General features: G+C 44.2%; 1 protein-coding gene across 1 annotated transcript in view; it reads right to left on the reverse strand.

The window, feature by feature from the left end:
• Nucleotides 1-41: 41 nt before the first annotated feature.
• Nucleotides 42-15,454, reverse strand: part of LOC120797224 (FH2 domain-containing protein 1-like) — a 33,928-nt gene continuing 18,515 nt past the window's right edge. Inside the window, 10 exon segments of the mRNA XM_040140683.1 lie at nucleotides 42-4,781; nucleotides 4,872-4,967; nucleotides 6,742-6,906; nucleotides 8,392-8,509; nucleotides 9,110-9,180; nucleotides 9,319-9,426; nucleotides 9,718-9,788; nucleotides 11,521-11,621; nucleotides 12,385-12,470; nucleotides 14,090-14,192. Of these exon segments, the coding sequence (XP_039996617.1) occupies nucleotides 2,223-4,781; nucleotides 4,872-4,967; nucleotides 6,742-6,906; nucleotides 8,392-8,509; nucleotides 9,110-9,180; nucleotides 9,319-9,426; nucleotides 9,718-9,788; nucleotides 11,521-11,621; nucleotides 12,385-12,470; nucleotides 14,090-14,192 (3,478 nt within the window). The 3' untranslated portion in view covers nucleotides 42-2,222.

Below are 15,454 nucleotides of genomic sequence, written 5' to 3' on the forward strand. Positions count from 1 at the left end.
TGAACAGAGACAAAGTTCAGGGAGTCGGAGGAATAATATTTTATTAGTTAGTAGATAGATACATACATACATAAATAAAGAAAGATAAACGTACAAATATCCTCATATCAACAAACTTGGCACTGGCGACTTTTCCCACTGTTGGCTTGAATCAGAGACGCTTAAATATCTCCTCGTTAAACGAATCACTCTTTTTAAAAATACACGATTCTCAGTGATTTAGAATTTTTAAATCGTTTAAATGGAATAATAATGACAATAATAACATAATTTCTATTGCAATCAGGCCAGATGTACAGAGATTCTTCATCTCGGTGAGTGAAGTTAAAGGTGCAGAATCAAGTAGGAATTTAAGACATAAAGTCGTTCAGTCAGGGGGAGACAGGGGACACCCAGCCGGGATTCGGTCATGTCACTTGCCCTAAACACCGCAGAAAAGGGCCTTTATTTTTTAAATCTCATTACACATTTGTAGTTGCATACATTTATTTCCTTCCCTTGTAAACTACTAATGTGGCAGCTCTCAGAAAGCCCTGTCTCTGAGATGTGTTAATGGGAGTCAGTGCATTAGTCATAAGGATGGGAGGCTGGGCGAACTTCATATTGCAACAACGCTCATGGGAAAAGGAAACTGTATAGATAGTATTAGAACGTAGCTGATGTGTTGGTGGGGTTTAACACAGAAAACTTCAAAGGACCTCATAAGAGTCAGGAAGATTTACTGTATATTGTGACTATTGAAATATAGCTTGGTTTGTGGTGAAATTTAGCAAACTCAGCCATGAGTTAGAAGCCGTGGGTTCTTGATATGTGAATCCGGTCCCTCTCTCTGGCTAGAAAGAGTAACCTTAATTTTACTTCCAGAAGGGAAACACTAAGTTAACAGCACTAATCTGGGCTTATAAATGTTGCACAAGTGCAAATTAGTTGACTTAAGCAAAACAAGACCAAAACTGATGACTAATCAGTTTAAACAATCACTGTTGGTTTCTAAATATATTGCGATGCTGCATCAAATGCCAATGAAAAGCTTGCGTTGCGATTTGTTTCGCAATGATGTCCCCAAAAGAAACATATCAAGTTGGCATATGGACTCCCTACTTTTAGAACAAAAAAACGAAAAAATAAAACGAGTGCATGAGTATGAAAAGACTGCAGCAAAAGAAGCCAAAATTTACCGCCCACTTCCCACTGAAACGTAACCTGTACCTGGTACGTCAAGAACACCTTGTATAATTTCCCCATGTTTCCGAGTAAGATTTGGGGTCTTCGTGTGAATGTCAAAAGGCACCGGTCACACTAGCATTTAAAATGGCAAAATAATTTAATTCCAACTGATCTGCCGCAATGAGTGGATTCAGGTAAATCCACAAATTTGTTCCTTTTTGACTTTGGTGAACTCTGACATGCGAATTCTCACCATTGACCAATAGTGCGCCATTTTGTCAGTGCTTATCTCTGAGGGAACAACAAGCTGGAGAGTTCGGAACGGAGAAAAAGCTATCGTAGCTTATTATCTGTGTTGTATCTCTTTGTTGAATGATATGATGCACAACCCTGAGACTGAAATGCCAAAATAAAAAAGTTCTGGAAGCTATTGAGACTGAATGGCACTGGCTTGTTTCCAGCTAGGTTAGCGCGTAGCAGCCCTGCAAGTAGTCATTACGTTACCAAGGCTCTAAAACAAAATATTATAAAAAGATGCGTGGATGAGTTTCGCTGAGCCACTCTCTGGTGTGGCCAGGCCTAAAGAGGAGATCTGCAGCCTTTCCTGAGGCTCAGAGAGTTTCCTTAATATATTCTATATTGGATTGTATTCACAAGTACCACTTAGATCAACACTGTTTAAAAGAACACTCCTGGGGACATTTTATTCTTCACCTTTTAGAGCACATGGTGCACATAATGTAGTGCTTTCAAATAAAATGCAACCTTTCACGACCAGCAGGCAACTAATTACATTAAATTAATCCTCATATTTGAATGAATCCTTTCAATCTCAGAGAACAGGAAACATTGTCGGTGCTTCATGTTGGAATGTAACCTCCCTTGTTTCTCAACTTAAACTTGAGAATGCATCCTCTCTTGCTTTACCAATAAGAGCCTATGCTTCATATTGGAATGTATCCACTGGCTTCCAATCTACCTCCAGTAAAGAAGGAAGGAGTAGGAGACATCGCCCAGACTTCAGGCTTTGGAACGCAGCCTCAGATTTCCTCCTGTTACCTCCAGCTTGGCCTGATGGCCTTGACCGAGTCCCTAGAGTGAGTTGACTTGTCGGAGAAGTTGCCGCTGTCGTTCTGCCGGTGGCCTTTAGGTGGAGTCAGCGAGTCGTGGACAGGTGAGTGAGGAGATGCCCTAATGCTCTGAGACCTTCTCAGCGGGGAGGAAGAGGACATGTTGAGGAGATCGGAAGATCTGGAGGCGGTGGAGACTCTCAGCGAGCCTATTCGGGTGAAAGGCGAGGAGGACGTGGGCTTGGGGGAGGATTTATGGGAGGAGTCTGAGCCAGTGTGGGGTGAATGAGGAGGACCAGGAGGAACAAGGGTGGTGTGGGTCCATCTGAAAGAAGAAGAGGCGGTGCTTCGGGCGAAACCTGGAAGTGGTGATGAGGAAGGAGTGGAGGCTTTGTGCAAGGGGGTGGCTGGGGCACTGATGCTGCCTCCTCCTTCACCTCTTTCTCCAGCCTGAGTGAGAGCTCGCAGTGTGGAGCGACAAATTTTCTCCTCCTGCTGGGGTTTTGGTTTTGTAAAAGGTTTTCTGATGGACGGTTTCCTTTGCAAGTCCTGGTTCTGCTCTCGGGCAGATGCCTGAGTACCTGAAACCTTCTGGTCTTTTGAATCGTTGGGGTCCTGTGTCTTGTGGACGCTGGATTGTCGGGAGGAAGGAGCAGTGGAGGGCCTCTCTCCTCGTCGGAGGGAGTTGCTGTTGAAGTTGGAGACAGTCGGACTGGTGAGTGCTGTAATGCTGGAGGATCTCCGGTGGTGGCCAGGAGGCTTCTCAGGACGGTTGCCAAGGGTCGGAGCACCTCGAGTGGTTCGGGAGATGGGCACAACCCGCCTCATGCCCTGGTTCTCCGAGTTGGTGAGGGTGCGGACAGGTTTAGATTTGTTGGTGTTGGAGGTGGTGTTTGGGGTTACGTTGGCTTTCACCCCAGCAGGTCGAATTTTTGAGGTAGGGGCGTTCTTGGTGGATGGTTTGGACGAAGTCGCCGGTTCTGCCTTTTCATTGGTGAAAGCTGCTTCTGTATTTTCATTGGTTGTGTGACAAGAAGCAGTGTTGTTTCTGCCCTTGTCATCTGTTGATTGTTCTGGCAGGGTCTCCACCTCTCTTGTTTCATTGGGGGAGCCCTCCGCTTCTTCCCCTTGATTGGCTGGTTCTTTAACTTCCTCAGAGGCATCTGCGGTGAGGGCAGGCGCTTCATAGGTTGATGTAGGCTCTGCTGGGTGCCACCTAGGGGAAGAGACTTGAAGTGACGGGTCGTCACAGCGGGGGACAGGCACTGGTTGGCTGCTGATGGGTACAGGCACTGGCTTTTCATTGGCTGGCTGAGGCTCTGAAGGTGTGTGACTGGCTGGGGCAGAGGAAGTTTGCTGGTTTCCTCCCTGATTGTCAATCCGACACCGATCCTTCTCGGTTTGTACGTGTGTGTTGTCAGCGTGTGTGAATTCGCCGGCTACCTCGCACACACCTGTCACACACCATACAACCACCTTTTCCTCCTGCACCTCCTGTTCATCTCTTCGTGGTGAAGAAGAGCTTGTCTCAGAAATCTGCACATCACATTTTTCTGCATTCCCAGTCCGGGATTTATTCTGCACCTCCTGAATTTGGGATTTGTCCATTCCACCTTCCTCCAAATCTGTGATTACCATATTGTCCTGGTGATGTCCAAGGAGGCGACTGGTGTGATGCCCTTCATTACAGCTGATCAAGGTTGTGACCTTGTCAAACACTTTCAGCTCAGGCACCAGTGTGCATGTCTCTACAACCACAGACATGTTGTCTGTGGTGCTGTATTCAAACCTTTGATCACTGCAGGTGATTTGTCCACTAAAGTCTGCATCAGCTTTGTTCACACCAGTTGGTGCCCCCTTCAAACCAGGCTGAGTTTGATGGTGTGAAAGCATTGCCTGACTGCTAAAACCAAGGTCCAGTCTATCTTTTCCGTTGTTGTTGTGGTCGGATTGCTGGTTAGAATCAGAGGTAGGTTTCAATGTAACTTTGCTTATGGGATTAATGGCATCTACTGGAGTCTGGAGAGCAACGTCGCTGAGGTAAGTGGCGGTTGTATGGTGTGCATTTGTGCTTTTTGGACTCCAAGAAGTCTCGGGAGGTGACAAGGGGGTTTGTGATGCCATCTTGACCTCTTGAGGCTGCTGGTTTTGGGGGAAACTGTATGTCGTGATCCTTGGACTTTGGGGCAGAGACTGAGGGGAGAGTCCTGGACTTCTAACCCCGGGTTTAGGTGAGGCTGATCGGAAAGCTGTCCTTGCCTCTCCTCCTCCTCTCTGCAGGGTGACTTTACGGTCAGGGGTGGCCATTTCTAGGAGCATGCTCAGTTCGCGCTCAGCAGCAATAGATGGTGAGCTGGACGGAGAGTACCGGGTACGTCGTAAACTACCCGAACGCCCCAGAAGACAGTTGGAGTTATTTAGGGGCGAGCGGGGGCTGGACTTCGAGGTCAGGAGCTCCGTCAGCAGTCCAGCCTCGTCGTGTCGTGACATGGCAGTTGACATGTCCGTCTCGCTGCTGCAGCGCAACCTGAAGCCTCCACCCACCTACAAGAGATTGCATAGTGGAAACTGATTACTACCCAAGCAGTTTGTGCATATCTGTGTTTTAGTGCTTGGTGGTGAGCGTCCCCGTACCTCCTCACCACCGGCCCAGGAGTGCCTCTTCTGCTCCTCGAGCTCCTGTAAGCGCTGGCGTCGGGCCGCCTCCTTAGCCTCCCTCTCCATGTTCTCCTTTTAAAGAGGAAGAGAAAGACATATCATTAATATTTAACTACTATCTCTCCTTTGAACACACCAGGTGGCAGTACAAGCCAGAAGAGTTCCTGAAATATGTCAGTGACATGGCTCTAGGGATGGCAATGGCCAAATTTCCACACATTTGGGATACCTGCAACTAGGGTTTGGCGACAGGGTAAAAAAATTAAACCTTTAATTTTTTCAAAGCTTGGGGCCGATTTTATTATGTATATTTTTTTCCTGCAAATTATAGAAAAGCTAGAACATGATTGAAACATCTAATTTTTTAGGACTTCAATTCAAGAATAGTAAAAGACCTGCACTACTTGCAAGAATATTAAAAAAATACAGGTTATTCCAGACTGCTATGAACTGTCAATACGAGAGGCCTAAAGTAAGTAGAGCTTGGACAAGCACAGACAGCCGCCTAGCGGACCTTCAAACGAAGCAGAATCTGCACACTGTTCCATCAGCTATTGTGGCTTCACCTCATAGTAGCTGATGCCTCGTCAACAAAAGCAAACCGAGAGCACAGAGCAGAGTCCGTTCTCGTTATAGATGAGGCGGATAAATTCACTGCGAGATAACCAGAGCCAGCTGGTCACCGGAGGTCACAACAGTCCTGTAAACTGTAGCAAATGCATATTTAGCGTAACTACTCACATTACAGTTTATGGGACTGTCGTAAAACACAACACAACTAATGAGGCAGCTATCAAGTACAATACTTTTTGACTAAAAATAACCTTATTGTGCAGATTGTTAGAGATGTTAAACTCGAAGCAGACTACTTGACGCAGTATTGACTTTTCAAAGCAGAAGTATTGCGGCAAGATGTTTCGACGCCTTGTTTCACCGCGCCAAAGATCACATGATCTTTGACATCAGAGATGTGTTTCGAATTGGGAATGCTCCTAACATACTGCCTCAGTGTTTAAACTCAGAGCTTTAAAACTGTGTTTAAAAATGATCAGCTTTGCTGGAATAATAACAATAATGAAAGCAAGAAAAACCATGTGTAACCTGACTAACTGTTTCATTCTGGTCTCAGATCGAGTCCATCCACACTAATGTAATGCCAGGTATTTGGCCAGCAGATGTCGCCTTTAGAACGGTGGATCCTTTACAACATACAGTAATTGCTTCATAGTAACTGAGTGGATCAGAAAGTTTTGTTTCCCCGTCAAGACAATTCGAATTTTCACTGAGAACATCTGGACAGATTAGACCTTAGGAAGTGGACATGGGTGACAGAATGTGTCACCCATAACTTTTAATCCAACCAGCTCACTTAGACCGATTTAAAACTGATCCGCCAACAAAAAGACAAAAAAATTGTCGGCTAACCTGTGTTTTAGAATAAAAGCCTCACTGTGGTTTGTAATAACGAACTTTAAATTTGAATACATTTGTACAGTTTCAATATGTGGACATTTTTTTCCAAATGTTTTTGACCAAGTGCTGCTGCACTGATAATGTGAATATAAATGATAGTTTGTGTTTTAGTACTGGTGCTTCCAGAGGATAATTCAGAGGAAGTCAAGTCATTCAATCACGTTGCATCTCTAAACTGTGATGCAGAATTTCAGACCGTAGTCCAACAGTTATGCTACAGAACGATATTAATGACCATTATTTCACAGTAACCATCAGTAACGAGCGCAATACTGATATTATGTCAACACACCTTATCTGCCAGCTCTGGTGTATGCTGAAGTTTGTCTGTGTAAGTATAAATGTGCGTGCGAGCAACCGTATGTTTGTGTACCTTGACGGCGTCGGTGAACCTGGAGCAGAAGGTGTGAAAGATGCCGAAGCAGTCGTCCAGCCTGAACGTCTCTCTGTCCTCACAGAAGAAGTCGATCAGTTCGCTGCCTTCCTTCTTCAGCTGCTGCCGACCTCCACGCAGCGAGCACAGAGACGAGGTCGCAGACTGAGAGAAAGAAATAAGAGACGCAAATAACAGCCATGAGGACATTAGCAATAAAAACATGTACTACTACTGACAAATTAGACCGGGTGGGATGCACTTCAGGCTTGTAGGAGTTCTTCTTTTTCTTCTGCTATTTTGTACAAAACTCTATTTGAAATTTTGCACATAAACACGCAACCTGAAATTATGTAGGTGTACCTACTGTATAATGTCATCATCTATGCCTTTATTTTGGTTTTGTATACGTGTTGTTTTTGAATACGAGATATGTCTTGCATCCACATACAGTAGGATGCGTCAGGTGCCACGACAGAAATAAAACAGACTATTGCTGCGGCTAAACCACTACGCTTAAAACCTATGATTACTACTACTATCACTGCAACAACGGCTACTGTTACTACAGCAAGGTACTGTTCTTTTTCTTCTGCAAAAACATAATTAAAAATTCCTGAATAGAAGTGTTACTCTATTTGTGTGTTTAGAGAATGAACACTTGTATTATTATGTCCTTAGACACAAAATTAGTGTGAAATTTGAGCAATAATCTTATAGGGATACTTGGAGCGTCCTGGTGTCCGAGGGGTTTAAGTCCCCAATTCTGAGTCCAGCCGGGGAACTTTGTTTCATGTCATTCCTCTTCTTTTTCCCCCCATTTCCTGTCATCTCTCTACTGTCAGCTTTCTAATAGACATAGAAAAACCTAAAAAAAAAACTAAAAGTCCAACACACAACACCATCAGGGGGCATCTAAAGGGTCCTGGATTCATTCTGCAGCAGGACAGTGAGCCAGATTCCATAAAGAACTATCTTCAGAGACCAGAAGAACAGGGAGTCCTAGAGCAGATGGTCTGGCCCCCACAGAGCCCTGATTTCAACATTACGGACTCAGTCTGGGACCACATGATGAGACAGAAGAACTGCAGCAGGTTCCCCAAGATCCTTAGAACAACCTACCTGCCAAGAACCTGAAAAACTGTTCCCAGGTGTAACGAGGAGAACTGGTGCTGGTTTAAAGGCTAATGGGGGGTCACGGCAAATACCGATCTGATTTAGGTGGATGAAGTTCACTGATAAATCAGAACTATTCATTGCATTATTTTTGAAAGTATCCTCACTTCACTTTCAGTGCCTAAAACTTTAGTACAGTTCTGTTGTATCGCACATAAAGTTGGGGAACAGATTTAGCCAGTATGATTCAGGCTCCAAACACACTCAACCCCACGCTTCCAGTGATGCAACTCAATAGTGTCTCTTCCTTAGACTCTCCCAGCTTGTTAAATGCAGATGTTTTTCGGTCCCCACACGACCAATTTGCGACGCGGGGGATCTGTTAAATAATTGAAATCTTAAGCCATGTCATCTTAAGCCTCGTCATGTTGAGCGGTGCTCAACATGACGAGGTGCTCAACATGACGAGTAAACTAATCTTGATGAGTAAAATTGGCAGAGTGCCCCTTTATGTTGCATGCCGGTGAGTGTTACCTGCAGGAAGCTGTCCAGCTGCTGCAGCAGCTCCGTGTCTCTCTGGAAGCTCTCCTCTACTGAGCGCGTGCGAGATATCAGCCACTGCAGTTCAGCGTCCAGCATTTCCAAGGAGATCCTGCCAAAAAAAATACATCAAAATCTCATAAAAAAACAAGGTATTTGCAAAAATATTCTGAGACTGAACAAAATAATATCTCTGTCCTCTCGTTGTAATTTTTGTTCACACAGCTGTTGCATTGCATAGTTTGCACAACTGCTTAAAAGCAGTCTTCAAATCACAATAAAGGACTTACAATCACGGACGGATTACAGAACAGGCGTACTGGGCAAAGGACTGAGAGGTCAATGAGACCCTGGGCCACAGCCTCTGTATGAAGGGACTGTTAATATTTTTTGTTTGAAAGCCATAGAGCTCAGGTAGAAGACACAAAATGTCCGCAAAAAGACACAAGACGACCACTAAGGAACTCAGAGGGACCACAAAGAGACGAAAAAAAGCCATAAAGAGACACAGAAAGAGTCGTTTTGTGTCTCTTTCAGATTGGGAGGGTGTCCTATATATATGGGGGGGGGTTTAAACTCTGTGCATGTCTATAATCCGCTCTCTGGGGAACATCTGCTGCTCTGAATCTTACACACAGGCAGAGGGCGCTGTTCCAGAGCGAATGGATCTAAAGCTTTCTGAGTGTTCTGGTGAGGTGCAGCCATGTCTGACCTGGCTGCCGCCTGGACGTGACTCAACTTCAGCGGAAACTCCAACAGCCTCTCGTCTTTTTTCTGGGCTTCCTGAAGGAGAAAGAAGATCAGCAGAGTTCATATCTAAGTCCTGTCTCTTCCTCCAAAATGATTTTTACTGAGGTCGACCGGATGATCTGCAACGTTTTTCTTGTATTTTCGGGCACGCAGACATCACAGGTTACTGACCAGGGCGACGAAGTGCAGCAGGTTCATGCCCGGTTTGTTGGCCTTGGTGTCGGCCAGGGACAGGAGGGACGACAGCTTGAAGCCCACTGCGTTTCCGGCATAACCTCCCTGCAACGCACAACGAACACAGCCATTAGACACAAACAAAGTTTAAAGATCAAATGAAAGAGCTGGAACAAGCCGATTCACGTACGAGAAAGCCAGATGGTGGGAATAAGATGATTTTACTCACATTAAAGCTACTTTAAGGAAAATTAAAAGGGGAAACAATACGTTGAAGGGTTAACTAAACCATCTGTAGCTTTCTATACCATCCTTGCCTCCTTCTACCGTCCTCTCTCCATCTCTCTCTCTTTGTTCCTCGTCTAATTATTCATTTATGCCGATTTTCCCACTCACAGCGTTGAGGATGTTTCCAGCCTGCAGCACCAGGTGGAGAACAGCATGGAGCTCTTCACAACACATCAACTCTGGAGGAAAATGAGAGAAACCTCCTTATTTACATCGACGGACAGACAAATCCAAACATCAACCGCTAGAAATCATCACGTGGAAAAAAGATTCAAGAACAGAGGGAGGCAGAGGGGAAGGGAGAGACCTAAGCACAAGAATAAAGTGGAAAACATTTTCACACACTTCATAAAAAAAGATAACCAGAAGCTCATAATCCTAAAATCCCTGTGTGCACCACAGAGTGTGAGTGGGAGCGTGAATGTGTGTGTGTGTGTGTGTTGTCACCGGCAGTGTTAACATGTGGAAGGGTTAGTTAACAATTCAGGTAGTTATCACAGGTTCTCACACACACACACACACACACACACACACACCCAACGCTAAAAATAACTGAGGTGTTAGGACGTATTGTGTGAAGTGCGTATGTGTGTGTGTGTGTGTATGACGGGAGGAGAGGGTTTCACTGTATACTGATGTTTCACTCTGCATGTATCATCTCTACCAGAGATGGAGACAAAACATTTTTAAAGGACAAGTCTGGTGTTTTTTTTTTTTTTTGCTTTGTTTTTGTTTATTGTCAACAAATCCCATGAAATTACAATAAACCAACATCATCAGTGTTAAAACAGCAACATTTCATGAAGACATCGATTCTTTTTCATGCAATAAATGTGTATCTATGTGGGCGAAGTAAAACCTTGCAATTCTTTTTGTAAGTGAACTTGAAAATTTGCACCGTTGAGGGAACTCTGAGGGAACGGAGAATCCAAAATGGAGGAAGCTATCGTAGCTTTTTAGCTGTGGGTCACCATCCAGTTTTATTTAAACCTCCAACAAACCTGGAAGTTTCTCCAGTCTCCACAGGGGAACCATCAGGTTCTTGGTCCCCTCTCTTACGAAGGCCCTTCTCCCCCCGGTTGCTCAGTCTGGCCGGGCGGCCTGCTGTAGGAAGAGCCCTGGTTGTTCCAGACTTCTTCCACTGAAGAATCTCTTGAGAACCTTCAATGCACCAGATTTTTTTTGTGCCTCGACACAATCCTGTCTCTGATCTCCTCAGGCAGTTCCTTTGACCTCATGGCTTGGTTTTTGCTCTCATATGCATCGTCAGCTGTGAGACCTCCTAAACTTAACCAAACCTTTATCGAAACATTGTCACACAATAAAACTGATTTAGTCTTTCGGTATTTTCTGACCTCCCTACCTTATCTGTGACCCTCAGCCCCAAACACATTAGTTCCTACTGAAGATGTAAATCTGTCAAAATGGCCCACAAACATACAGGTTTTTATTTCTTTTTTTTTTTAAAAGCCAAAGAATTTCAGAAAACAGCTGCTCACTGTAGTTTTTAACAAATAAACAGGAGGAAATATATCAAGCAGTTGTTGGGGACTATTTTCAGCAAGGATTAATCCCCACTGAAAATACGTTGGTGCTGTTTTGAGGATTCGTGGCAGCAGGACGGTGTGTGTGGTTTCAGTCAAAATAAACTACAGTGTGTGAGTTCATGCTGAAGATGATGAATTTTTAAGCTTTGGATACACAGACAATACTTGTTGTTAGTCGGATACATTCATTGTTAGTTTTGGTCTTTTCATGGGATTTGTTGACAATAAGAAGAACATCCAATATCACCAGAATTAACCTTTAATTTTTCACAGTTGTTGAAGCTGCCAAAACCCAGATGTGAGCTGTGAGAGCTAGAAACAGTGGCACCATGCAGAGGGCAGTGAACGGATGTACTGACGTCACCTTTGGTGGCAGAACGAAGGATCCTAATGTCTCGTTTCATGGCCTCGCACGCCCTGGGAAACTCCTCCTTCAACAGCATGGACTCAATACGGACTGAGTAACTAGAGAGAGAGAGAAATTAATGGATAAGACCACGTTTTATATGAGTATATGAGTGGAAGCTTGGAAATACGTGAACGACCTCATGAGAAAGTGACAGGGAAGGGGCAACAAAACGCACGTTGCTGTTAGACACTTAATTAAGAGCACGTTTCTCTTCACAGCTTCGCGCTTCAGTCTTTCCACCATCTGCTGTTACCAGAAACTCTGGAAGCTTTAGCTGCATTTTGACCTGGAAGAAGACGCCCCCCCGCATTCTGTTTTTTGAGTCTTTGTTCTTTATTTGGATCGCTGTCAGCTTACACGAATCGGTTGCCAGTCTTCCAGGGATCCACGGTAGATCCCATCGTGTTAAAACAACATGAACAATAAAGAAAAGAAGCGAACTGATTTCACAATTTAAGGGTAAACAATATATCACACTACAGTATATACAAAAAAAACGGAAAAAAAAAATCTGTCTAGAAAACCAGACCTGGAATTAGAAAGAAAAAAAAAAGTAGGCCTCCAGCCTACATGACGACACCTGCAGCATTCAGGAGCATTTATTCTGTGCAACAAATACTCAATTGAGGATAAGAATTACTAACCCAAAACAAAAATACATAATCTTTGCCTTGGTCATTTCTTGAAAGATAATCTACTTCTGTATTAGACGACCAAGGAGACAACCCTTAAATGATCACGTATGATCGCGGAGGAAAAAAAAAAAAAAAAAAAACAGAACTGTGGAGTTTATGTCAGAGTTAAGGTGTGGCGTCTCACCTGGGGAGCTGAATCAGCAGGTACATGAAGGAATCGGCCAACGAGAGCTTGGCTACGTCACCTCGGTACGACTTCAGCTTCGTCACCTGTAGGAGAAGACAACAACATGACGACATCAGTGTTTGTTTGTTTATTTATTCGGTTCCCCATTAGATTCCATCACCACTGGGGCCCACGCCCTTAAAGTTCATCCTTAAAGACACATAGTAAAAAGAGTATTTTATTAAGAAGTGACCAAAGGTATCGCTAACTTGAATGAGATCATTCTAGACACAATAAACCAAGAAACAGCAGTAATCCACACAGCGTTAAGTATGTTCGGTCATGAAGGAGGAATTACTAAATTGCAGTTGCTTAAGAAATGTGCAGGATAATTACGTATTTGGTCTTGATATTGTAGTTGGTCAGAGAACGAATGGGTTGTGCCCGATAATATCGCTCTCTTTATAAATAGGAGTGAGCCATGGCGAAGTCTACAGGGGACCAGGACAGTCTATAGTGCATTTCAGTGAAACTATGAGCTATCAGTACTGGTGTAGTGTGGACATCTTAAAACTAACCTGGCGACCTTGTTGCAGTTGAAGTCCGTTAACGTCTTTCTTGTTTGCAGCAAACCATATGACTGAATGAGACTATCCCTTAGCCCCTAGGTCGTCCCTGCAAGCAGCTTGTTACAACCCATAGCTAACGTTTTACCGTTAGGCGACCTCTAGTGGCCCGAGTAATTATGGGAGGTGCAAATGTGGAAGTTACCCAAAACCCAGGAGACCGCTGTTCGTTCCCCACATGAAACCGACAGTTGTAGTATTTTTTTTTTTTTTAAATCCATGACCTTTCCACGACCTTAACTGCATGTTAAGCAAGGTAATTATTACCGTGCTCATTATTATTTTGTTAAGGTAAGAGGACTAACCTTAACGAGGTTCTCACATCAACCGAAACCACAATGTTTTCCTAAACCTAACCGAGTAGTTTTTGTTCCTAAACCTAACGAAACCGTCACCGTTTCGTAAGCTCAGCCGTGTGTTTGCGAAGGTCCAGTCTACCTGCCGGCGTAGGGGCACTAAATCAGGAGAAGCTCCTGTGGGTTGTATCAGAGGATTGGGACAAACGACCAATAAGTATTTCTAGCAACAGCTATGCCTTTCCCCATTTTCAGTGAAGCTCTGGTGAAAGTTCAATAAGGAAGACCTCTTCCCTCATGTTCTGCCTTGTTTTTTTTATGACTTAACGTTATTTCTCTCATTCTGTCAAATCCCTCCATTCACAACCCCAACGTCACCATATCTGACCAATGACCTTTCTGCCCGAGTTCCTCCAGCCAGTCGATCACTGTGTGCCGTTCTTTAAGTATCATCAACTAATATCACCAACCCACCTCCTCCCCATCACCACCACAAGCTCCATGCAGTCCAGGGACCCTTGTCCAAAGGCTTCCATCAACCACCCACTGGCTCTACTCCATCTATCATCATATGGGCCTTCGCTTAATAAAGATACTTCACATCAGATGGAGTCTAATCGCCAAAAACAAAAACATCTCTCTTTTGTTTACCTCAATACATTTTGCTATCACTTTCATGTGATCTCTTCTTATTGAAAGGATATTGCCAATATGCTGAGACCATGAATGATAGTAATTCTCAGTCATTTGATCTGATCGATTTGTTTTTAGAGAGTGTGTGTGTGTGTTAATGCGTGTCACCTCTTCTGTATCAGGCAGCAGTTTCAGCAGCTCTCGCAGAGGCTCCGCCCCATAAGGCTCACTGTTGCCGTGGCGAATATCGTCTACTATCGTCCGATTGGACCTGGAGAGGGAGGAAGGTTTTCACTTTACAACTTTTACTTCACTTTCGGGAAGCCCGCCGCCAAGGCGCGAGACGGCCAAACAGATGAGACACGGAGAAAAGCTCGGTGTTTGAGCTGATAAGTTGAGGATAAAAAAGAAGAGCGCCAGCAGTGTAGCAAACCTGTTTCCACTTTAGACACCCGGCACCTGTCATTCATTTGGTCTCCCTCCCTCATGCCTGTATGTCTCTCAGAGTGTTTGGTAAGCACTCGGTCTGAACACGGTGATGTTGTCGATACAACGTAAACACATTCAGGACCCTTTCTGCTCCAGCTTCCCCTCCCTCCACTGGTCACTAAACCAAACCTCCGTCGTTTAAAGACGCCATTTTGCTTCCCTCCCTGTCCGTGTGTATTGAGATCCAGTGGGGATGCAAAACTGACTGACTTCAGGAATGTAAATGAAAGGTTTGGATTTTTCATTTGAAGTATGGCAGTGATGTTTGACAGTGTGAAGGTTGCCAGGGCCGCTGAGACTGATTTCCTTGTGGGGGCAGCCTTGTCGGTTTTGGCTTCTATTTAAGTTGATAGCTCAGAATAGTTGTGATAGAAGACCTTACAAAGCCATAAACGGATCAATTCTTCCAGGTTGTATTTTAATAGTGACGTCACCATGGATGCATTATGAAACAACGGGTGACGGCAATTTGGCTCTCTCTTTTTTTTGACTCCTTGTGGCTGTTGTGTGTCTGTTTGTAATCATTTTGCATCTTTGTGGCCTTTTGTTTGTCTTTGTGTTGTTTTGTGACTCTGATCTTTTTCTGATCTGGTTGTTTTGCATCTTTGTGGCCATTTTGCATCTCTTTGTGCCTGTTTTGTGTCTTTTTGTGGACATTTTGCATCTTTGTGGTTCTTTACATCTTTCCCATCATTTCGTGTCTCTTTACGGTCATTTTGCATCTCATTATGGCTGTTGTGTATCCTTTGTGTTCATTTTACATCGCTTTGCATCTTTTTGCAGCAGTTATGCGTTTCTTTGTGTTCGTCTTGTGTGATTTTGAGTCTATTTGTGTCCATTTTGAGTGTCTTGCAGTAATTTTGTGTCTCTCTGTGGTTGTTTTGTCTCTCTTTGTGGTAATTTCTCCTCTTATTGTAGTAATTTAGCATCTTTTTCAGTGACTTTTTCCAGTTGAAACCCAGGGGCCTCCTGAAGTCTCGGGCCCCGGGGTCAGTGCCCCATCGGCTCGTTCGACAATCCATCCATGCACGTGAACCCGTCTCT

Source organism: Xiphias gladius, chromosome 12 (assembly GCF_016859285.1).
Source record: "Xiphias gladius isolate SHS-SW01 ecotype Sanya breed wild chromosome 12, ASM1685928v1, whole genome shotgun sequence".
Lineage (NCBI taxonomy): Eukaryota > Metazoa > Chordata > Actinopteri > Istiophoriformes > Xiphiidae > Xiphias > Xiphias gladius.